A 24,923-nucleotide genomic window follows, 5' to 3' on the forward strand; every position below is an offset into this window, starting at 1 on the left:
ACTAAAAAAGGGAAAAAAAAATAGGGCTGGGAGATCTATTCAGCCATTTGTGATGTCATCCTATTTGATCTTGTCTCGATAACAGTACTTACTGATGGCAGCTTTGATGCTGGTAGGCAGACAAAATGATGAAATTAATAAGGGAATTCTATTAAGCTTAGAGAACGCTATCCAAACTATACAACATCATCGCTTTAAACGCTTAGCAAACAACGTAACAGTCTAGTCAGAATAAATAATCAACAGAATGAAAGAAAATATGTAAAGGAATGCTAATTATCGAAAAAAGTATATGGAAACCACCGTTTAGGCAAAGGGCCGTGTGTTTAGGCACCAGAGAAGTATATAAATTTAGAATGAGTGTAGTGTTTAAGATGGACGAGTATTGCGTCGAACCATCCGTCTGGCCATGCCCAAAGCCTTGAACCAGGAGTTCTTCTCTACCTTTGCATTCGGGATAGAGTCGTACTCATCTTCGATTGAATTCTGGGACGAGGATGCTTCAATGGCTTTTTCTTTCTCCATTGACCGTTGAGAACATAAAGTAGCCATCTGTCCAAGCATTGTTGGATGGTCAATAAGGTCTTCTACTCGCACCGTGAAGCCTTCTTGTTCAAGAAGCCAAGCCACCTGTGCAAGGCCCATTATGTCACCGTTGAGATCAAAGAAGGACGATTCAAGGTTCAAGCTTGTCGTGTTCTCTTCTCCCAATACTTGGCGCCAGGCTCGGCTAAGGATATCAGAAAGTACCAGAATTTCCGCCTGAGTAAGGTCTTGTAGCTGTGAGGATAGGAAATAGCTATCATATGGCTTTTGAGTTTCATCGATGGTCTGCGGTGGCATCTTTGATATCTGCTGAGGAGAAAGCAAGACCATGCTTGTGTCGGCCATGAAGTTGGAGATGGTGTTGCAAAGCATGTTCAGGACCTTCTGGGCGAAAATGGGGGTGATGGAGCTGTTGAGCGAGAAGCCGAGTACTATCTCACATCTGTCATCCTCATGGAGACTGGATACAATGGAGAAGTCAGAGAAGTCTTCTTCAGTTCCAACTGCTCCAATGGTGTAGGTATTCCTGCCAAGAGTCATTTCACCGTCGACGCTAGCGAACTGATGCTGAACAACGGTAGTGAAATTGGTCCAGTCTGGCCATTCTGTGCAGTGTTTGGTGATTTCACGGAATCCGAGAGCTTCATACGGCATGTTTCTGACTTGCTGGTCCTGGACAAAACGCAGGAGATCAAGTGCTGTCCAGCGTTCGCTGAATTGCACTCTGACGGGGATAATATTGAGACAAGGCCCGATTGTACTCTCGACTCCAGGAACTGTTGTGTTACGGCCGCTGATTGTATGGCCGAATACAACGTCGGGGCTTCCCGAAAGTTGTGCTAGGACCATTGCCCAGGCTGCCTTAATCACTGTAGCAGTTGTGATGTTTCCGTGAGCAATGGCTGGCAACAGTACAGTTTGCTTTAGTTGGCTAGTGGCGCCGGCTGATCGTCGATAGTTAGGTCCCTCTCGTCGGACAATTTCTGTCATCTTGGAACCTTTGAGGAGAGTCTTCCAGTGCTGATAATGGTCTGACGTTATGGTTGAGGCTGAAGCCCGAACGTAACTCGCAAACGAAGACATCATTGGAAGGGGTTCATCTTCGTAACCAGCTTGAATTGCGCTCAGGATCTTTGGCATGCAGACTCCATCATACTGGGCATGCGACATTCTAATGACGATCCGGTGGTGGTTGCTATCCTTTTCTTTAACCACCGTGAAGTTAACAAACGCTTCGCCAAGGCGAGGGCCTTGCTCACGATCCCGCTGCTGCAGCATCGCAACAAACTCGTCAAGATTGGACTCGGTCTCATAGACAAAGAAATCAGGGCGCATCTTCCGGAGAACGATTTGGAGGAAGCGGTCACCACTTGGCAGGAAGACGGTACGGAGGATATCAACGGAATGAACGAGGCGGATAAAGCTTCTCTTGAGCCTTCGAAGATCCAAAACTCCATGTCCATCAAGGTAGAAGTAGTTGAGCATCCATCGTGATTCCAGCAGAGAGCCGGTGATGGCGAGGGCCTGGAAATCGGTCACTGGAAGGACGTCCACCATACCCCCCTTGAAGACGCCGACCTTCGGGATAATGTTATTTTGAAGGAAGGCATCGATATTGGGAGCCTTGACTAGTGAGAACCTTTGGTAGAGTTCACTCGTGGCTGCTGATCGAATTGCCTGGCTTTGGGCATTGAAATCATCCATATCAGCACCATCAATGTAGTTACTCATCATGCTGGCCACACGAATCACAGCAACCATGTCTTCAAAAACAGGGTTTCGGAAAACATCAGCCACAGTGAGTGACAGACCTTCGTCTCGCGCAGCTCCAACAAGTCTCATGGCTGTGAGACTGTCGCCTCCCAACTCGAAGAAACTGTCTTCTCCCGAGATTGAATCTTCATCCATTTCCAGCATAGAGCTCCAGAGCGCCAGGAGCTTCTTTTCAATGCGAGCTGATCTTCCTCTCTTCTTAATATGAGCTGCCATCGATGTCCGATCCGTGTCAGTCTTGGGGTTGTAGTCAGATTGCTCCCAGGCTTCAGAGGGGGTAGCAGTCTCGAGGTCCATGTCTTTGTTTGAGTCAGAATTGATGGTCTGATCGGTGCTCATTGCCCTACTGTTGTCATCGACATCTCGACGGGAAGTACTCAACAAAATCTCGTCAGCACTCTTGGCTGCTAGCTGTCCAGATTTGGCCATCTTCTGTAGTATATCTTGAACGCAGGAATCAACAATCTTTCGGAGTTCGGCATTGTTGTTGAGCAGTTGTTCCGTACTAAGATTTCCAGTAGTCATTTGTCCAAGGTTTGACTGTAGTTCGGCCTGCTTTGACTCTTCACGCGGACGCTGTAGAAGTTCTTTGCTCACGCTCGAATCCGTTATCTTCGTTGGATCATAGTCGGAAACAAGCTGCTCGGGGCGGGTGATGAAAGATGTTAAGACGTGAGCCATACTCGCGGCCATATTCTGAGCATCATCTTCGCAAACCATATTGTCCCAGTATCGGAGGAGAACACCTTCGTCGCCCTTTGCTGTCTCAATGTTGACGGTTATAGCATACTAATATCCAGTTAGACCAAGGTTACTACAATTTGTTGTGAAGGTTAGCGGATCAAAAGAAACGTACCTCGCTTGGATCGTGTCCACCTAAATGCTCGAAGAGGATGCTTTCTTCAACAGCATCACTGGATTTTCCATGATTCTGAGCAGAGATGGCAGTGTTATACAATGGCTTGCCTGCAAGTCCCAGCTCATGTTGAACTTCGGCAAGTGAGCATCTCTGATATGACAGGCTGTCAAAGTAATCATCCTGCACTTTGCGGAAAATTTCATGGAATGATGCACGGGGGGAGAAGACAACACGACAGCAGAGCATATTGATGAAGGCTCCAATTGTCTCCTGAATACCGTTGACAGGGGCATCACGGCCGGCGGATAGATATCCGAAGCACACATCATCTGATCCAACATATGCCCTTAGGACGACGGCCCAGGCAGCATGCATAACATTGGACATAGTGACCTTCTGCTGCTCGCACATAGCTTGAAGTTCTGGGTAACGTTCAAAATTGACGAAAGTTGTACGCAGCTGTTTCTGGGCGCTTGTATGGGAGCCCAGCCGCGGGAGATGGCATGGCTTCAGGCCTCCAAGATAATTCTTCCAGAAATTGATTTCACCCGCTGTAGATTGACTTCGGATGAATCGAATGTAGTCACTGTATAGAGGACCTTGTCCGGTTGGAAGTCGATCCTCGTAGGCTGCAGCTAAGTCTGCCATCAATATGGATACGGAGCCGCCGTCAATGACAGCATGGTTGATTTCCATTTTTATTATGACGCCACCATCCGGTTTTGAGCAAATGGTAATCTGATGAGGTAGCTGGGGGCGTTTTTTGCCGTTCATATCCTTCAGCCTGATGGTCCTCAGTTTGTCCATTGCGTTCGAGTTGTCGGACGAGATATGAATAGCACCACTATCAACCTCCTTAACAACTAGTTGGCAGAAGGTAACTCCTCGGCATGGGCTGTCAATGAAAACTGTACGTAGCGCAGCGTGACGGTTAACAACTTGTTGCCAGGCTCGACCGAGTTTTTGTGCGTTAATCCTCTTCGATGGATTGGCAGATGTAACTTCAAAGCTGGTGTGGAATATATAGCTGTCAGGGTCCCTCAGCTGGCTCAATAGAATACCCTCTTGTATAGGAGAGCAAGGATATATATCCTCAACCTGATCGCGGCTGGAAACACCGGCTCTTGGGAAGGCCGATTTGGCGAGCTTCTGGAGAGCTTCATATGATATCGGTAACAGAGGATAGTCGCTGAGGGTTGGTTCAGGGGCACTGCGGTTCATGGCGTCAACAGCCTCCCGAAGAGTTTGCTTGCATTCCAAGATCCATCGACGAATGCGCTGCACTTGTTTCATATTCTTGTTGAACATAAATGTGAAGCGGACTTGATCCTGAAGGACGATGGCTGATATCTCAAACAGGGCGAATCGCATTGTCCTTGGGCCCATGTCACCAGCGTCCTTTGCCTCATCCTCATCCGTAATGAGATCTGCCTGTTGCAAAAGAGAGTCGTCACGTTCAAGCTGTTGCATGCGACCAAGGTAGTTGACCACAATTTCCATAGGGAAAGAGGAATCTTGTTGAGAAGCGTGCATTGTAGAGTACCGATGAGCAAAGTAGGGCCGCCCGTTATCCGGGATCTGGCGTCTAATGTCTTTGGCACGCTTGAGAGTATCTAATACATCATCTTTTCCGTTTTCTGTTTAAAAAAGTCAGTAGACTGTTCTTCAAAAGTGGCTCCTTGATAGAGGATTAACTTACGCATTTCAACCGGTATAGTCGCTGGGGAGATGCTAGTAAACCAACCAACAGTCCTGGACAGGTCTGGGCCTCCTTGCCATGAATCACGACCATGCCCTTCATTGTATAGCGTGGGGACTTCTCGATCTGGGAATACCCTCGCGAAGGAGTGAACAATCGCAGTAAGGAACAGATCAATCGGCTCTGTTTGGAACGCTTTGTGGCTATCACCCAAGGCAAGGGTGGAAGTAACCTTATCTAGTTGGAATGTCTCATATTCAGCATCATGGTAGGTGTTCTGTCTACCTTCCATTCCCCAGTATGAGAGGTTTGAAGGCTTCACATCAAACGGAAGAAGTGAAGAGGTATCAAGGGTCTTCAAATGGGCAGTTTGAGCCGAGCACCACGACTGGAATGAAAGTGGCTTGTCGATGGCGAGAGATTTCGCTTCAATAAACTCCTCCAAATCCTGTAGGATGATACGCCAGGACACCATATCGACACAGGCGTGATGGGCTGTCATGAAAATAAACTGTCCTCCATGCTGTATGTTGAGAAGCTCAGCAGCAAGGATCGGGCCTTGTTCAATATTCAAGCACATCTGAGCATCTTTGATAAAACGAGAAACTTCATATTTCTTCGCGTTATCATGATTTCGGTAGCGATATGAAGCGTTGATATCCTAAGAAATCCATTAGCTACAAGGTCTGCACTAGTATCCGGGGCTGAAGGAACATACCTTGGTAATCTTTTGGCGCCAGTTGTTTCCATCGTGCACGAACCTAGCCCGGAGCATTGAGTGTTTATCAACTATGGCTTCTATTGCAAGCTTTAATGTGCGAGCGTCGGTTGGCTTGGTGACCCGGAGAGTAAAGCTCTGATTGAAACGGGCGTCCCCATCCTGAGCATGAGAAGACCGGAAATACAACTGCTGGATAGGAGACAGGCCAAATAGCTCGTCCACAACCTCCTCTTTCTGAGGGCCGGACACCCTATGTCCGACGTAACTGGCAAGGTGAACTATCGACTTGCTACGCAAGACGTCGTGAAGAGAAAGCTCAATATTTGCTTTGCGGCATCGGGACATGACACCCATAGCAGTGATACTGTCACCTCCTACACAGGAGTTAGATATGGCTTTAATAAACTAGGGATTAGGATTGACTTACCAAGGCTCATAAAAGATTTGTTCAATTTGACATCCTTAATGTCAAGATTGAGTACACTTGCCCAGATCTCGCGCAAGATCTTTGTCGTCTCAGTCGACTGACCTGGGCTTTCTTCCTCCTCTTCTGGGGACGCGGTGACTCGGTCGAACGTTTCCTGATCTAGGTTCTCAAGCCATTTTAGGGCTAGTTTGCGGTCCAGCTTCCCTGAAATAAGCAGAGGGATAGCTTTGACTGGAATCCAGAGCTGGGGCACCATGAAAGATGGCAATTGACTCGAAAGGTCATCTTGAATCTTAACGATCGTCGCATTTGCTTTTTCGACCAGAGATTGCTCTTCAAATATCTCGATGCTACTGGCTGTGAAACCTTGACTGGAGACAAAACCTTCCAAAGAAAGGATAGTAACAAGTCTCTTCTTGCCGAGACCAACCTTAGGCATCAAAACTAGGGCATTTCGGACCTTAGAATTTGAGTCTAGACGGTTTTGGATTTCACCTAGTTCTAACCGCTGACCGTTCACCTTGACCTGATGATCTTTGCGCCCGAAGTACTCTAGTGCACCTTGGGGTGTATATCTGACGAGATCACCAGTTTTGTGAATCCGCCTGGTTAGTTTAGAGGCTGCTGGGAACTCTGCAGCCCATGCTGGATTTTCTGGGAAGCCTTCTGCCGTCTTTTCGGGAGAATTAAGGTACTCACGAGCCAACCCTGGGCCTTCAAGTGCCAGCTCTCCAATGGCGCCTATTGGGGCCAACTTATTATGATCTCTTGGATCAAGGACCCAGGCGAGTGTTGATGGGATGGGATGACCGATGGAGACGGTGGATTTTTCGTATGAGGTCTTTGTATTGGTGACCGCAACAATGGAAGTCTCAGTGGGTCCGTAGGCATTTATCAATTGGACTTTATCCGCCCATTTAGAGATGATCTCGTGGGATATAGCTTCACCTCCGGAAACAAGTGTTTTCAGGGACGGGATAGCATCAGGGTCAATAGCATTTGCAACAGACGGTGTCAAACATGTCCAGGTAACATTCATTCTGGAAATAGCGCCAGGGATATCCGCAAGTCGCTCTTTTTCGCTAGGTATGCAGATGCAGGCACCGGTGGTAAGGGTGGTAAGGATTTCCATAACTGAGGCATCGAATGAAGGGGATGCGAATTGGAACACCCGGGAATCTGACTGCATACACAGGTTGACGCTGAAGGAAGCAGAGGTACTAGTAAAGGCACGGTGCTCGATTACAATACCTTTTGCCTTTCCGGTACTACCTGAGGTGAAGATGGCATACACGCTGTTGTGAGGTTTTGCCTTGGATGGGAGTGAGTACACACTCGGGAGGGACATAACAGTTGCCTCATCAATGACGAGAACAGTGTCCACGAAGGCTGAGAAGCGATCGCGATACTCAGGTGAGCAAATAACCAATTTCGCGCTGCTTTCCTGGACAATCTCCTGGTGTCTGGAAGCCGGGTGCAAAGGATCCAATGGTACATATGCACCCCCAGCCATTAGCACAGCCATCATCGCGACTACTGTCCAGACAGACCGATTAACACATATGGGAACGAAAGCCTCGGGGCCAACGCCATTCCCAGAGAGAAGTTTGGCAAAGCGCAGAGCAAGACCTCTGAGTTCGCGGTAAGTCAGCTGTCGTTCAAAATCTATCACGGCAAGCTTGTTTCCCTGGGTATCTGCGAGTTGGTTGAATATCTCGTGGGCGCATTCATTAACCTGGGGTGGCGTGCGTCGATTCCACCATTTGATTGTTTCCTTGTCTTCAGGGCAGACAACTTCGACTTCACTGAGTTTGGTGGTGGGAGTCTTCTTGAACAGTTGCTCCATGACGTAGCTGAACTGATCCAGAATTCGCTCGACGGTCCAGGTGCTGATTATACCTTCCTTGTGGTATATCGTAATTGCGACGTTCTTCTTCGATAGCTGACATTCAATGACAAGTGGATAGGTGAAGAAGTTGTTCACATCACTGTTTGCTTGAATTTCCCAGAGGCCTTCCTGGCCTTCTCCTTGGGCAGTTTGAATAACTAAGAGATTCTGGAAATCACAAGCTTCAGACGCATCGCCGTTCAACCTTCTAATATATTGAAGGCCAGCATGCTGATGAGGAACGACATCCGCAGAGTCTTGCTGAACCTCCTGCAGGAAGTTTGCAACCGTTGTTTGAGAGTCAACCCGGATCCTGGTGGGGATAGTAGTAAGGGTTGGCCCCACGATATCAGCAATGCCAGGGACATTGATATTGCGACCTGTTGATATTTCGCCGAAACACACGTCGTCAGAGGCCGTATGACTAGCCAAAACTAATGTCCATGCCGCACGAATGATAGTAGGTAATGTGACATTTCCTACAGATGAGGTTGCAATGTGACGGGACAGTGTCCTGGTTTCTGACTGATCCTTAGTTGGTGGCAGAGGAGGGAACTTAGAGCAAGATATGTCTGCAAGTTTGGCTGTCCAGAACTGTTTGGTACTATTCTCATCAATTGTTGAAAGGTAGCTTATAAAATCTGCATATGAGCTCTTGGGCGCCTGGGGTGTTTGCCCTCGGTAAATGGATTCTACCCGTTGAAGGATAAGGGGCAAGCTCCACCCATCATAGAGCGCATGATGGATTGACCAGGTGAAGTATCGACAGCGCGGAGTTTGAACGATGGTATATTTAGCCAGGTTACCACCATTAAATGGTGGAACAGTGGCAGCTTCGCTGGAGAGTTCCTCCAAGCTTCGTGCCGAGTGCCAGGAAATAGTGTCGCGCTTCAGCACCACTTGGAGGAAGTTCGATGACGCTGTATGAACGATGCGAGTGCGGAGAGTTGTCAAATCGTCAACGGTCTTTTGCCAGGCTTCCTTGAAAAGCTCAAGGTTGAGAGATGGGGAGAGTTTAAACACGTTCTGCGCAACATAAGCGCCCGGCTGCTTCAACGACAAAGCAATGAGGCCTTCCTGGAGAGAACTGCAGGGGTAGATATCATGCACTAGGTCTGAATCAATACGGCAAAGTTGGGAAACTTCTGTCTTGATTGCATCGATGGACTCATTGGCTTTGAGTAGGCTGAATGGGCGTACTTCCGTCGATGGTCCACCCTTCAGCATAACACAAGTCGATGCCATGTCCGCCAGGATAGGATGCTTGAAAATGTTTGCAAAGGTAAGAGAGATCCCGGAAGAACGAGCAGACCCTGAAAGCTGCATAGCAGCCAGGGAGTCACCTCCAAGACGGAAGAAGCTGTCGCCAGCACCAACGGATCCTTTCGGAAGATCCAAGGCACTCTCCCAAAGTGCCTGGAGTTTACTCTCGAGCCCGGTAGAAATGTTGCGCTTACCGGCAACTCCAGTAAGGCGGAAGGATTTTATAGACTCTTTTGATAGTGCCTGAGTGATGTTTCGGAGGCGATTTCGGTCCAGCTTGCCAGCCGCCGACCAAGGAAGCTTGGTCATGGGAATGAAAAGGTGTGGAACCATGTACGTTGGAATTGAAGTACCGAGCTTGGTCTCGAGAGTCTTTGCAATTGTCCGGATAGCATCATTCATAGGCAGCAGCAGTTCATCCGCGGGAGAACCATCGGTGTTAGTGAGCGTTAATGGCTGACTACGAGCCGACGGAACGCTGAAGAAGACTGCAAGAGTCTTCTTAGCCCGGTCTGATGGTACGATCAGATCAACTCCAGCTTGGGTCTGGTCGGGCAGATTCACTTTGCAATGGTATTCAATCTCACCAAGCTCGATTCGCTGGCCGTTGAGCTTGATTTGGGTGTCCTTTCGTGAGATGTAATTGATACTACCGTCAGGATTGTACCGAACAAGATCACCCGAACGGTACATGCGGTGCCTGTGAGAGAACAGGCTTCGGAAGCGACGTTCCCTAGAGAAGCTTGGGTTGCTGATGAAGACTTCACTTGTCTTCTCGGGGTTGTTGATATAACCTCGCGCCACTGTACGGCCCTCAATAAGAAGCTCACCAACCGCACCCACGGGCATTAGGCGGTTAATGTTTCGAGGATCAACTACCCAAGTTCGACACCCGCAGGCAGTTCCGATGTTCGATCGATTCTGGTCCACTGAAACGCCAGCTTTGTTGACCTTCAAACTGGCCGATGCCACGACCGAAGCCTCTGTTGGCCCATAGGCATTAACAACCGCTGGACCGCCAACCCATTCCTTAATGGCCTTCTCAGACATAGCCTCACCGCCCGTAACAATCGTCTTCAAAGTTGGGACCTTTTGCGGTTTCAGGGTGCTGAGCACTGAAGGGGTTAGGAGTGTCCAATTCACTTTGCCCTTTGCAATGACATCTTGCAGGTCATTCATTCGCTCCTCATCACTGGGAACATATACAGTTGCACCAACTTGGAGCGCGGTGAGTATTTCAGTGACACTAGCGTCGAAGGTATATGACGCAAATTGCAAGACACGACTAGAACTGTCCATTAATAGAGCTTTACCATGGGCAGCGGATCCAGTGCAGATAGCAGCATGCTCAATAACGGTGCCCTTTGGTTTACCCGTGGTGCCAGAAGTGAAAATAACATAGGCAGCATTGGAAGGATCTGCGTAGTTGTCTGGCTGTAGGGAGGGCTGCTTAGGGAATTGTTGAATCGTTTTTGAGTCCAGGACAACAGCTTTCTTAACAATCTTTCTAATCTTATCGTGAAGGCGTGATGAGCATAAAACAACCTCGGCACCAACGTCCTCTATCAGGTTGGCCAATCTCTGTTCCGGGTGAGAGGGATCGAGCGAGACAAAGGCACCACCAGCCTTGAGAATACCATACTGGGCCACAATCGCCCACGCAGATTTCTCAAAACACAAAGGCACATAAACATCAGGACCAACTCCAAGGTTCATCAGCTGTGCAGCGACGCGAGATGCGGCAGCATCCAGCTCTGAGTAAGTGAAAGTTGCATCCCATGCACATATGGCAAGAGCCGAACGAGGGCGCAACATCGCTTGCTCCTCGATGATTTCATGAACACACTTGTCGACTACCTGGGGACTCTGAGCATTCCAAGAACGCACTTGCTGGTAGCTGTGCTCACCGAAGTGGTTAATGTCTCCTAGGGGTCTATCGATACCATATTCAATAATGTCGCTGAGGACTTGTTTGAAGGTATTGGCAATATTTTCAGCATGGGCATCAGACACAGTATCGGACCAATAGCCAAAATCAATCTCAAGGTCGGAGTCTATGGCAGCAATGTTGATAGACATATTGAACTCATTGGGATCAGTAGCTCCGATTGATTCGAATGAAAGCGCTGTATCTTCAGCGTCATCAGAGCTAGGTCGCTTCTGGAATGTGAAGACAGTGTTAAACAACGCAGTGTCTCCCAAGCCCAGCTCGTGCTGCACCTCTGCCAGGGAACAATTTTGATAGCTGATGCTTTGCATGTAGTCAGACTGAGTCTTCTGGAGGATATCAATGAGAACAGAGTTATCTGTCAAGTTAAGGCGGCATATTAGCATATTTATGAAAGCACCCACAGCTTCATAAATGCCATCTATCGGTAGGTCACGCCCAGAAGCGACATATCCAAAGCAGACTTCGTCGGAGCCGGTATAGGCGCGAAGCACAAGTCCCCAAACCAGCTGTAGGACATTGGACTGAGTAAGTCCTTCTTGCTTACAGAAGGATTGCAGCTCGGATCCTATAGGGAGCTTCATAACGTATTCCCCAACTGCTCTCTCCTTTGGAAGTGGAATTGAAGCCAGTGAAGGTAATGTGCATGGTTCAAGACCGCTAAGGTATGTTTTCCAGTAGGCAACACCAGCTTCCTTCGAGGTTAACTGGAGATGAGCGATGAAGTCACTATACGGCATTGCAGTATCCAAATCTGAAGTGGAGTTGTATGCCGTAGACAAATCATTCAACATGTTCATCATCGAAGAGCCGTCAGAGACTGCATGGCTGATCTCAAGCTTGCAGACAACTCTTCCACTTGGTGTCTGGCAGAGCGTCATACGATGTGGTGGCTGCTTCTCCGTGTAGTCCAGTGGCTCTAAGTTTTCGATAGCAGCGTTGTAGTCTTCGTTTGAAGGTTCTCGCAGAAGCGTTCGAGCATGGAATTGCTTCAAAACCACTTGATCCATCAGGTTGTTGCCGGATACACTGTCGATGAACACGGTCCGGAGAGCACTATGGCGGCGAACAACAACCTGCCAAGCTGCTTCCAATTGTTGAAGGTCGATACGATGGCCTCTCTTATTTGACTTCACCTCAAAAACGGAATGATAGGCATACTTCTTGGGATCTTTCAACTGGCTGATCAGGATACCACGTTGCATGGGGGATATCATATAGACATCCTCAACATCGTTCAAGGATTGAACGCCGAGAGAAGGCAGCTCTTCAGCAATTCTCCTTGAGCTACCGAAAGCTAGAGGTAAATGTGGGAATTGTGCGGGTGTAAGGGTTTGTAGTTGTGACATTTTGCAAGAACTCTCAAGCAGAGTTTTGCACTTTGAAAACCAGCCTTGAATGCCCTGTCGTCGATGCATGTTTTTATTGTAAGTAAGGGAAAATTTCAAGATACCTTGTTCTATGACCGTTGATATTTCGATAAGTGCGAAGCGAGGCACGTCAGGGCCAATATCGGAAAGGGAATTGACAGATTGTCCACCCGCTCCATCAACCGGTTCTAGAAGAGACCGCGCTTGACTGTTTGCTTGCATCTGGCCCAAGTAGTTGAAAGCAACCTCCATTGGCCAATGGTTTCCAAATGCTTCTTTTTCCGGCCTGCGTTAACTGGCGGCAAGCAAAATATGGCCTACCTTTACCGGGGAGTCCTAGACCGGAAGTCCTGGGACCCATCGAATGGTATCAATAAACGAATGGCCTACCGTAAACTTGATTAGAGCCATTAATATGCATAAAGATGTTAAGGATAGACTTACTGAATCAGTGTCGCGTCAACTGAAGGTTATACAGACTCATGTGGTGAACCATCCAACGATGGACGAAGGGTCGTAGCTGGAGTCCAAGGCTCTCTACCATGACCTTCATTAAAGACTGCGGGTGGAACTCGACGATCACTAAATTCTTGACGGAAGGAGAGAAGAATAGTAGCAAGAAGAACATCAACCAGGTCAGCTCCAAGTTGTTTCTGGCAAGCGTCAAGAATGTGCGTCGTAGTTGATTGTTCGAATTCGAATTCCTCAGTCAGAACTTCACCGAAGGTGTTAGATTTTCCGGTCATACCCCAGTAACTAAGGTCTGCTGGTGGAATAGCGGTTGCAGGAATAACACGTTGGACGCTGTCTTCTTGAGCATTCTGTATCTGCAGCTCACACCAGGACTGGAAGGTTAAATCTTGGCGGGTGATAGATGCGCCGTTCAGCAGGTCCTCAAGGTCTTGGAGGACGATTCTCCAGGAGACAACATCAATGACAAGATGATGAATTGCTATCGACATCTGGGTCTCAGATCCCGGCAAAGCGAATATATCGACAGCAACAAGAGGCCCGTTTTCGATGTCCAAAGCCTTCTGGCTCTGCTCAATCAAAGAACTCATCTGGCCGCGTCGTGCATCAGAATGCGTTTGGAATTTGAGTGACCCCTTCAAGTCACTGCTGATGTGCTGGCGCCACTCTCCATTCTTGTTTCGCTGGAATCGAGCATGCAGCATAGGATGGAGGCTCATCAGCTGATTCATAGCTCGGGAAATGGCATCATTGCTCTTTCTGTTGGTAATCTTCAGCAAAACGCTTTGATTGAATTGCTTCCAGTTATCTCCAGCATTGTCAAGGTAAACCTGCTGGATGGGAGAAAGCCTGAATGGCTTTCCGTTCTCAACTGCTTTTGTCTCTTTCAGAGGTGCAGTGGCAAGTGACTTTGAGACCTTGACCCGAGTTGCCAAATCCATAATTGACTTGCTCTGCATGATATCCTGCACATTTGCAGTAATACCCTGGGAACGGCATCTAGCCATGACTTGCATGGCGGAAATACTATCACCGCCCTATGATTGGGTTAGTAAATTAAATATTGGGAATTTGCAAGAAAGGATATGGAATATACGTACCAGATGAAGGAATGAAGATTTCATATCAGTTTCTTCTACTGGTAAATTGAGTATTTGACTCCACACCTTCCAGAGACTTTCACGGATATCAATTTGAGGGACGACTTCGACTGCTTTGGCTGGATGAGTCTCTGGGGCATCTGGAGTGACCATGGGAGTCGCGTCTGGATTGTCCTGCATTTTCTCCATGAATGTAACAATTTGTCTCCTGTTGAGCTTCCCGGAGGACATTAGTGGTAATTGATGGAAAACGATCCATTTCGAAGGAACCATGTAACCGGGAAGTCGTTTTCTCAGGCGCTCTCGAGCTTCTGATGCCATTCTTATAGCCTCTTCTGATCTAATGACCTCCAGAGAAGTAGCTGTAGCCACCGAGGCACGAAGGTGATGGAATGTGACTGCAACAGTGAGTTTTTTAGCGGCAAAACCCTTCACTGGAACTGCTACAAGGGCGTGTTGGATGAGGATGTCAGCACCAAGGTGGTGCTCAACTTCATCAAGCTCCAGTCGTTGGCCTCGAACTTTAGCCTGAGTATCTTTGCGGCCCATAAAAACGAGATTCATAGAGCCATCTGGATCGTACTTAACAAGATCACCCGTCTTATACATTCTCCGTATGGCACCATTACCCTGGCATGCCCATTTTGGATTTTGTATAAACACTTCCTTTGTCTTATCCGCTCTTTTGAGGTAGCCTCTCGCGAGAGTAGCACCCTCTATCAATAACTCTCCAACTGCTCCAATGGGCACCAGCCTATCATGGTTAACAGGGTCAACAATCCAACATCGGTCGAGCGGGCGGCCGATGTTTTTGTGATTGCTATTGACGTCCATCTTGCTATTGATGACAGCGGAAACCGAGCACTCGCTGGGCCCGTATCCATTTAGCAAATTTAGTTTGCCAGCCCAGTTCACTACATGTGCAGATGACATCGCCTCTCCAACAAGTGCAAGGTATTTCAGGTTCGGAACATCATCCGGATTCATTAATTGGACGAAGGATGGGGTCAAGGTCGCATTTGACACGCGTTTGTCCTTGATGTAGTTGCTGATATCATTAAGTCGTTCCCAATCACTTGGAACGCAAACGCATCCTCCAACAATGAGAGTTGTTAGGATCTCAGGGCAGCACGCATCGAAGGTATATGATGCAAATTGAAGGGTGCGAGACTCTGCCGTAATTCCCAATGCGGGTGCATGGGCAGCAGCAGAGGAGCAGTATGCAGAATGTTCAACTGTAAACGTGTTAGAAAACACCAAAATTAGAGTGGCAATGTAAGACTTACTCAGGGTTCCCTTCGGGGTTCCCGTTGTCCCAGAGGTAAAGATTATATAGGCAGCATGAGTAGGTGCGACCTCGGGAGTTGGCAGATGTTGTTTTGGTAGTTGCTGAAGCATCTCGAGATCGACAACAAGTGCCTGGGGTGCAACAGAATCACACAGTTCCTGATGCTTTGGTGAACAGAGAATAAGGAACGCCTCAACGTCAGCGATAATGCCTTGGAGTCGAGAAATTGGGTGTTCTGGATCGATGGTGACAAACGCTCCGCCAGCTTTGAAAATTGCCAACATAGAAATGATTGCAAATGCCGATTTCTCAAAGCAGATAGGCACAAACATCTCAGGGTCCGACCGTACACCTAGTTCAATAAGGTGATGTGCAAGGGCTGTTGATAGATTATCAAGCTCCTGATATGTGAATGTTCCGTCCCAGGAGCATATAGCCTCTGCTTGCGGCCGTAGTTTGGCTTGCTCTTGGATAAGATCATGAATGCACCGGTCAACGAATTTTGCTCCATTCTTGTTGATAATTTCAAGTTCTTTCCGTTCTTCGGAGCTAACCAGTTCAATCTCTCCAACTTTCATTTGCGCATTCTCGCCTAAGGACAAGTTGCGCAGGATGGTATCAAACTGTCGCAGCAGTCTCTCTACTTGCCAAGTAGAAATAATATCCTTGTCATAGTATGCCTCAATATCAATTCCGTTAGGTTGACGCAGGGTGCATGAAAGATTGAGCGGGTACGTATAAAAGTTATTTCCAGTGGTTCCTGAGCTTGTCATCTCCCAAAATCCGTCAGCAGTCTCGTCTGCATCCTGTGTGATAGCAATAGCGTTCTGGAATTCACAGGAGGTCGAAGCATCATCTCCAAGGCGTTTAATTTGAGACAGGCCTGCAAATTGATAGGCCATCGTTTCGGCTAGCTGCTTTTGCATGTCTTGTAAATATTCAGCGACCGTTTGGTCACGATTGACCTGAATTCTTGAAGGGATGGATGTAAGAGTAGGTCCAATCATGTCCTCAATACCGGGAACGGGGGCATCGCGACCAGTAAGGATTTCGCCGAAGATAACATCATCGCACGAGGTGTAGAAAGCCATAGTAAGACCCCATGCAGCGCGAATAATGGAAGCGATGGTGGTTTCTCTTGAGGAGGATTGTGCCACTTGAGCAGAGTGAGTACACTTGCTTGTAGCCTGGACTTTGTATGAAGTAGACGGGAGGGCAGGGAAAGGTGTAGCTTTTGGGTCTTCTAACTTCGAAATCCAGAAGTCATCAGAAGCCTTTTTATCGATAGTTGACAGGTACTTGATAAAATCTGGGAAGGAGGCCTCAGTTCCTGTGCTGGTAGACTCTGGGTTCTTATAGCAGTAGGCCACTCGTTCAAGAAGCGTGGGGATACTCCAGCCATCATACAACGCGTGGTGTGCGGTCCACACAAAATATGGATTGGAAGTTCCTTCTCCAACAATTGTGTATTTCGCAAGGGGGCCGCCGTCACGACCAGGAAGGTGACGGTTTTCATCTTTGATATTGCTCAAACTAGTAACAGAATTCCACTCAATGGGCTCGTTAACAACAACTTGTAAGAATCCAAGCAAGTCGGTGAAGACAACTCGAGTACGGAGAACAACCTCTGAATCAGCTACAGCTTGCCAGGATGTTCTGAACTTATCAAAGTCAAGGTCAGCGGGTAGCTTGAAGGTGCTTTGAGCAACATAGGATCCTGGAGTTTTGCTAGAAAGTGCAACAAGTCCGCCTTGTAGCGACGTGCATGGGTACATATCGTGTATATTCGAAGCATCAACATCGCAGATTGAAGAGACTTCGTCCACGAGAGCATTTATAGAAACACTGGGCGGAAGAAGTTCAAAGCGTTTCACTGGCTCCTTTTCGATAGGGCTGGCTCCAAGAGATTTGCTCGATGAAGATATTGAGCAGGTGCTAGCCATATCACAAAGCTTAGGGGAGGAAAAGATCTTAGAAACACTAAGAGTGACTCCCTTAACTCGAGCCGCTGCAACTAGCTTCATCGCTCCGATAGAGTCACCTCCATGACGGAAAAAGCTATCATCAGCACCAATGGAGGATGCAGGCTTCGATAAGACTGCTGCCCAAAGTCCCTGCAAGATCTTCTCAGCCTCCGTTTCAGGGGCTCGTCCGCCAACACCACCAAGTCTGTATGTAATGGCCACATCATCAGGTAGATCCTTGGCCCAGATAGTTAAGGTACGTCTGTCTAGTTTTCCGGAGGAGGTCATCGGCATTCTTGCAACCGGAATATAACTTGAAGGAACCATGTACGCAGGTAGAGATTTTGTCACTGAAGCTTCCAGGTGTTTGGCCAACGACTGGATGGAAGCCGTCATTGGAAGGATGGTCTGCTCAGCGTCAGCATCAGCAGAGGGTTCCAGGTAAATGAAGGCAGCAAGAGATTTTGCGCCGCCGAGAACGACAAGCTGCACTGCGGATTGAGATTCCTCTGGCAGGTTTTCCTTCACGTGGTACTCAATTTCACCAAGTTCAATTCGCTGTCCATTGAATTTGACTTGGGTATCTTTCCTACCAAGGAATGCCATTGTTCCGTCACTATTATAACGAACAAGGTCACCAGTCTTGTACATACGTCGCGTAGGGAACTCGCGTATGTTAGGGTCATGAGCTGTCCAAGCTGGGTTTATAACGAAGGATTTAGCTGTCTTCTCTGCATCATTAAGATAGCCACGGGCAACGATTGGACCCTCGACACACAATTCGCCAACACACCCGACTGGAACAAGCTTATTATGGTCCGCTGGATCGACAACCCAGGAGACACTACCAACACTGCGCCCTATGTTAGAGACATCCTCAATAGTGCCAGCATCTGGATTATGAGCACAATTAATGGAGCATTCTGAGGGACCATATTGGTTATGCATCTGAATAGAGCCTCCCCAAATTTCCTGAGCCTTTTTAGTCAAAGCTTCTCCACCAACAGCCATAGCTTTGATTTTAGGCACATCAGCTGGCTTCAGGAAAGTGGCAACCGTAGGTGTCAGATCCATGAAGTTGGCATCGAGCCTGTCGATAGCACCAGCCAAGTCATTGAAGCGGTCATCTTCCGAAGGAACACAGACACACCCGCCACGCATGAGAGTGGTGAACATTTCCTCAAGACTGTTGTCGAAGGTATAAGTGGCAAATTGTAGGAATCGTGTATCAGGTCCAACGCCTAAAGCAGAACCATGAGCTTCAGCACTAGTGACCATTGCACTATGTTCAAGTACCACGCCCTTTGGCTTTCCAGTACTGCCAGAAGTGAATATCACGATTGCAGGGTTACTCGGTTCAGCAGGGATGCCAATGTCCTCGCCATAGTCAGGGAGTTGTTCGAGGAATTCTGCGTCAACAGCAACAACATAAGGGACCATATCATCAAACATGGCAGCCCTGGCGGCCGATGCAACGACAATTTGAGCCTCGGTGTCAACTACTCTGGTCTCAAGGGCGGGCATAGGGTGGGTAGCATCAAGCGGAACACAGGCACCACCTGCCTTCAAAACAGCAAGCATAGAAACAACAGTGTAGGCAGATTTGTCGAAGCAGGTCGGCACAAAAGTTTCTGGGGCAACGCCTAGGGCAACAAGGTATGAAGCCAAACGGGTTGAGACTTCATCAAGTTCCTTGTAGGTAAAACTTGCGTCAAATCCACAAATAGCTGGGGCGTCGGGTCTTTGGGCAGTTTGCTTGGCTATTACATAGTGAATACAGTCGGGAATAGTTGGGGGAATGTGACTGTTCCAGTCCCAGATCGTCTCATAATCCAAATTGCTAAGATTGTCAAGTTTGGCAATCTCAAGGTGGGAATTATGAGTGATATTCTCCAGGCAACGGAAAAATGAGGAAGCGACATTTCTGGCCTGTTTGTCACAAATGGAGTCAGTCCAGTAATCAAGGTCGATAGCGACGACTTCATCCGAAGCTTCAATGTTGATGGAGATTGGGTACTCGTCGGGGTCATGTGTCGGGGCAAATTCTTCGAAGGCTATTAAAGGCTTCTTGTTCTTATTTGGGGGAAGTTTGCGGTAAGAAACGCAAGTATTAAACAGTGCAGTATCAGAAAGTTTCAGCGCATGTTGGACTTCGGCCAAAGATGTGTGCTTATAAGGCAAACTGTCCATGTAATCCTTCTGCACCTGCTCCAAAACACTTAGAAGGGAAGCATCTCCTGGCATCTTAACACGGCAAACAAGCATGTTAATGAACGGGCCAACAGCAGCATCCGCGCCATCAATTGGTGCGTCACGTCCAGAAGAGAGATAGCCAAAGCAGGTGTCTTCAGAGCCTACAAATGCCCGAAGAGTCAATGCCCACGCAGTGTGGATGGCGTTTGGTAAGGTAAGCCCCTGGGCGTCACAGAACCCCTGAAGAGTAGCTAGCTCCCTGAACTCAAGCCTGATGTTGTGGAGTTCCTTCTTAACAGTGACACCGTCATTTAGAACCGGGAAATGGCATGGATCCAGTCCACTAAGGTAAGGCTTCCAAAATGAAAGACCATGATCCAACGACTGAGTCTGTAAGTAGGCGACGTAGGCACTAAATAGTGGGCCGGTCTCGTCTTTGAGCTCTCCAGCGTAAGCACGACATAGATCGTCGAATATGATGGACATCGATGCACCATCCATAACAGCATGACTCAGTTCCAACCGACAAAATACTTTTCCATTTGAGGTTTCACATATAGTGAAACGATTAGCAGGTGTGTGATCAGTATATTGCATGAAACCTTGGCCGTTCAAAGTTGCTAAGACTTCCGATTCGCGAGTACAACGAAGTCGTGAAGGCCCAAAAGGCAACTGTTTTAAAACAACTTGATCATAAACGCCATTACTGCTTAGACCTTCAATAAAGACAGTTCGAAGGCAGGCATGGCGCCGCACAATCAAACCCCAGGCAGCTGCAAGTTTTTCGGCGTTAACAGTGTTACCTTTCTTGGGCTTCACCTCGTAAGTGCCATTCACTGCATAGAAGGCACCATCTTTGCTGCGGCTAAGGAGAAGGCCTTGTTGCATGGGGGAGCAAGGATAGGCATCTTCAATATCTTGTGCACTTTTGGCTCCAACGAGTGGAAGTTTTTCGGTTATCATAGAATCTAGCGTGTCATAATTCAATGCTAGAAGAGGATAGTCGCTGAGAGTAGGCGTGAAGGGCAATCCCATGAATAGCTTTGAGGCGTTTTGCAAGGAGCTCTTGCAGTGAGAAATCCACTGTCGAATTAGATTCTGGTACTTCATGTGTCGGTTAAAAGTGAAGGAAAACCTGAGTTTTCCGGCAGCAATAACAGCAGATATCTCAAAAAGACCGAACCGAGGAGTACCAATGGCATAATCAGCAATTCCGCCAGCTTCCTTGGCTTCACCAGCCAACTCATCAACAGGGTTGAGTAGAGCACCTTCTCGTTCGAGCTGTTGATATTGGCCAAGGTAGTTAAATGACAGCTCCATAGGGGCATGGTGGCCCCAAGCTGCTCGGCCCTTGTCAGTCAACCAGCGAGTAGCAAAGTATGGCCGGCCATTTCCGGGCACAGCGCGGCGAATATCCTTGACATTTCTAGTAATGTCTACCAGGCCCTTAGATGCAGAGTTGGAAACAAAGATGGGATAAACAGTGGTAAACCATCCAATAGTCCTGGCAATATCAATTGATTCATCCCAGATTTCACGGCCGTGGCCCTCGTTGTAAATGGCAGGGGGCTCACGATCGGTGAAAACTTGGCTGAATGAATGGATAAGAATAGACACAAAAAGGTCAACAGGTTCCGTGCGAAGCCCATTGTGGCAGTCAGTGAGAAGGAAAGAGGTCGTAGAAGCATCAATCTCAAATCCCTCAGCTGCAGAAGCGCCATAGGTGTTACCTTTGACATCCGCGCCCCAGTAGGCAAAGTTGGCTTGGGGTATATTATCATTTGGCAGAACATGTGATAGACTGAGGTCCTGGCAATGTTCTGTTTGAAGCTTAGCCCATGTTTGGAAGGGAATTGACTTGTCATTGAGAGATGGATTAGTAGGGTTAACAAGAAGTTCCTCGAGGTCCTCCAAGATGACACGCCAAGAGACCAAATCAATGGCCAAATGGTGACCTGTCATGAACAGAAGTTGCTGGCTGCCATTCACATCAAATAGGTCTACCGCAAAGAGAGGTCCCTTGGTAGCGCTGATTGAAGCTTGACTATCCGCAATTGCAGGTTCAGCGCCCTTCTGCGTTTGGACTTGGTGAGCTCTAAACCTGCACGACGTTTTATAATCGTTGGTGATATATTGCCGCCATTCGCCATTGGGTCCTGACTGTCTAAATCGAGACCGCAGCATAGAATGTCGCTCAACAAGGGCATCAACGGCACGTTGGAGGGACTGCTCGCTCGTCTTCCTCGACAGCTTAAGGAAGAAGCTCTGGTTGAAGTGTCCCAGCCCGTCATTCCTGACAGTAAAGTGAAATTGTTGGATAGGCTGAAGCTCGAAGTCAACGTTTATTTCTTCTTTGAGATCAACCGCTCTCTTGACTTCTTTAACACAGAGAGCCAGGGCTCGGATGGACTTGCTCCGCAAAATCTCTTGGACAGTGAAGCCAAGGCCTGCCTTCTTGCATTGGCCCATACATGTCATGGCAGTTATGGAATCGCCGCCAAGGCTAAGGAAGCTCTGATCCAAGCTGATGCGATTGAGGGGAATGTTCAGAATGCGGCTCCAAGCAGCCTGAATCGCGGCCTCAACGGCATTGGCAGGCTCAGACATCTCGCTATTACCGGCTTCCAGTTGCTGTGCTCCAGACACTTCATGGTAGACATCTTCTGACATAGCATCTATCCACTTGGCGACCCCTTTACGATCCAGCTTTGCTGAAGGTAGCCGAGGAAGAGACTCCATGCAGACCCAGATGGAGGGAACCATGTACGCAGGTAGTTGGCCGGCCATGGCCTCACGAGCGATGTCAACGTACTCATCTCTCTCCTTAGTCTCAATCAGTCGAAGCGACTTTGGGTCATTGGTAAATTTCTCGGTAACGTCGTCAGAGAACGAGAGAATGGAGACCAGTTTGCCTTTACAATTACCGGTCTTTGGAAGCAGCACCAGGCCATGCTTTACATGTGGTGCCAGATTTAGTTTATGCTCAATTTCACCCAACTCAACTCGTTGGCCATGAAATTTGACCTGGGTATCCTTTCGACCGACATAATTAAAAGATCCTTCGGGCGAATTGTATCGGACCAGATCACCAGTCTTGTAGAATCGCCGTTTTTCGCTTCTTGTTTCGCCTGTACGAGACCAAACGGGGTCATAAATGAACGCCTCTGTGGTTTTCTCGGGGTTGTTGATGTAACCCCTGGCTAGAGTGGGTCCCTCAACTAGTAGCTCTCCCACACATCCAGGGGGAACAAGCCGATCGTGATCTTCGGAGTTAACCACCCATGTATGTCCACCAACGGGAAAGCCAATATCCTTTGGATCTGTTGTCGCAGTCACATTCGAATTCACAGCACAAGCAACTCCCGTCTCGGTTGGACCGAAACCGTTAATGAGGTTAATCTTCGACCAGGTATCAATATGGCTTTGGGACATAGCCTCGCCAGCAAGGACGAGATACTCCAGGCAGGGGACGTCGGCCGGCTCGATAAAGCCCACAAAAGAAGGCGTTAGAGTTGCGACATTGACGCGCATGTCGTTTATCGCCTGAACGATGTTATTCAGTCGCGCCTCCTCGCTAGGGATGCACACACACGCCCCTCTCATTAAGGGGGTGAGGATCTCGACAAGACTAGCGTCGAAAGTATGTGCTGCAAACTGCAAACATCGAGAGCCCTCTGTGATACCAAGGGACCCGCAGTGAGCCGCGGCGCTCGAGCAGAAAGCAACATGCTCCAATAGTGCACCCTTAATAACATGTCAGTATAAATCACATCTGCCATCTCAACTGTCACATCTGTCTCGGAAAGTTCGTGACCATTCAGAATAGTTTGCGAACACTGACCTTTGGTTCTCCGGTGGAGCCCGAAGTGAAAATAATATAAGCGGCGTTATTGGGCTTGGCGCGGCTAGCGAAGCGGATAGCGTCAGGGCCCGAAGGCAACTCCTTTACCAATGCATTGTCGACAGGCAGGACGGTTTTTGCGACCGTGGCGAGATGCTGTGAATAGTGGGCGGAGCAGAGAAGGAGCGACGCGTCGAGCGCTTTGACTAGCCCTTGCAATCGTGGGATCGGATGCGAAGGATCAAAGGGGACAAAAGCTCCACCAGCTTTCATAACAGCGACCATTGAAACCACATACCATTTCTATGGGACGGATAGATTGTTAGCGTATGATAGACACCCACGATTTATTAGTGGCAGTACTCCGTACGCAGTATGCCATTAAAACAAAAATGCAAAAAAAATGAATGAATGAATGAATGAACGAACGAAAGGAACATACCGACTTGTCAAAGCAAAGAGGGACTCTGACCTCCGGCCCCACGCCCAATTCCACCAGCTTGAGCGAGAGCCGAGAAGTAAGATGGTCTAGCTCCTTGAACGAAAGGCTTCCGTCCCAGGCACAAATAGCTTCATCGTCCGGCAGACGGTTGGCTACTTCGTGGATAACTTCATGAATACAGCGATTGACGGTGGTCAAGGGGTAATTGTTCCACTTCAAAATTTGCTTCAGGTGGAGAGGAGTTAGCGCATCAAAAGCGCCAACCGTGAGAGCTGGAGAGGTAGCGGCGGCAGTAAAAGCTTTGCCCACAGTCGAAGCAACTCCCATTGCCTGTTCCATAGTCATGTCGACGCTCCACCACTCAAGGAAGATACTCATTCTTCCGCTCATGAGCTTGGTCATAAGCCGGATGCGACACTACAGTACACCAAACTGTTAACAAGGGCTTTCCCAAGTCACAATTGCAGAAAGTACACATAACAGCTACTTACATCTTCCGGCAGAGCCGTGTTAGGGGCCCGTGAAGGAGGTGCGGAGCCAGCTTTAGCGGCACTGCGAAAGGATAAAATGGTGTTGTAGAGGCGCTGCCCCACGGGTCCGGTCGCACTGGGAGGAACATCACCGTGAAACGGCAGGCTACTCTCATACTCAGTATGAGCGGCCTCGACCAACCGCGACATCTCTGTATCGTCTTCAACTGCCAGTCGAGCTACTGGTAAAACAGCTGTAGCGGCCGCATCCTGGTATCCGAAGCAAACATCTTCGGCACCGGTATAACAGTGTAGTACCAAGCTCCATGTAGCGCGAAGAGCTGCAGGTAATGCGGTGGTGTTCGATTCACAGAGCTCCTTTAGAGCCTGGGTTTGGTCTAGAGGCACTTTGATTGTCATCGGCCTTTTTGGCCCGGAAGTGGAAGCTCCAAGTCGAGGGAAATGGCACGGAGCCACACCGGCGAGATGAGACTCCCAGTGGGCTGAGCTGCCTCCGGATGACTGCATAGTTGCGTTTTATGAATGTCGTTTCTGGGTTTGCCTGTGAAAAAATCTAGCATGGTAATTTCAGCATCGCATCTTGACTATGGTGCGTTTACTGCGGTTTTTGTCGGACTTACAAGTCAAGCTAGTATGGAT

The 24,923-nt window shown here is 48.3% G+C and overlaps 1 protein-coding gene across 1 annotated transcript; it reads right to left on the bottom strand.

The window, feature by feature from the left end:
• Positions 1-369: 369 nt before the first annotated feature.
• Positions 370-24,791, bottom strand: MGYG_00094 (hypothetical protein; the record flags this gene model as incomplete). The annotated part of the gene is made up of 12 exons (XM_003175954.1): positions 370-3,108; positions 3,176-4,815; positions 4,878-5,538; positions 5,596-5,972; positions 6,026-12,780; positions 12,837-12,880; positions 12,971-14,002; positions 14,066-15,300; positions 15,352-23,254; positions 23,352-23,654; positions 23,794-24,210; positions 24,285-24,791. 12 exons carry the CDS (start codon positions 24,789-24,791, stop codon positions 370-372), a joined length of 23,613 nt encoding a protein of 7,870 aa, XP_003176002.1.
• Between the last annotated feature and the right edge of the window lie 132 nt (positions 24,792-24,923).

This window comes from Nannizzia gypsea, genomic scaffold (genome assembly GCF_000150975.2).
Source record: "Nannizzia gypsea CBS 118893 supercont1.1 genomic scaffold, whole genome shotgun sequence".
In the NCBI taxonomy this organism is placed as follows: domain Eukaryota; kingdom Fungi; phylum Ascomycota; class Eurotiomycetes; order Onygenales; family Arthrodermataceae; genus Nannizzia; species Nannizzia gypsea.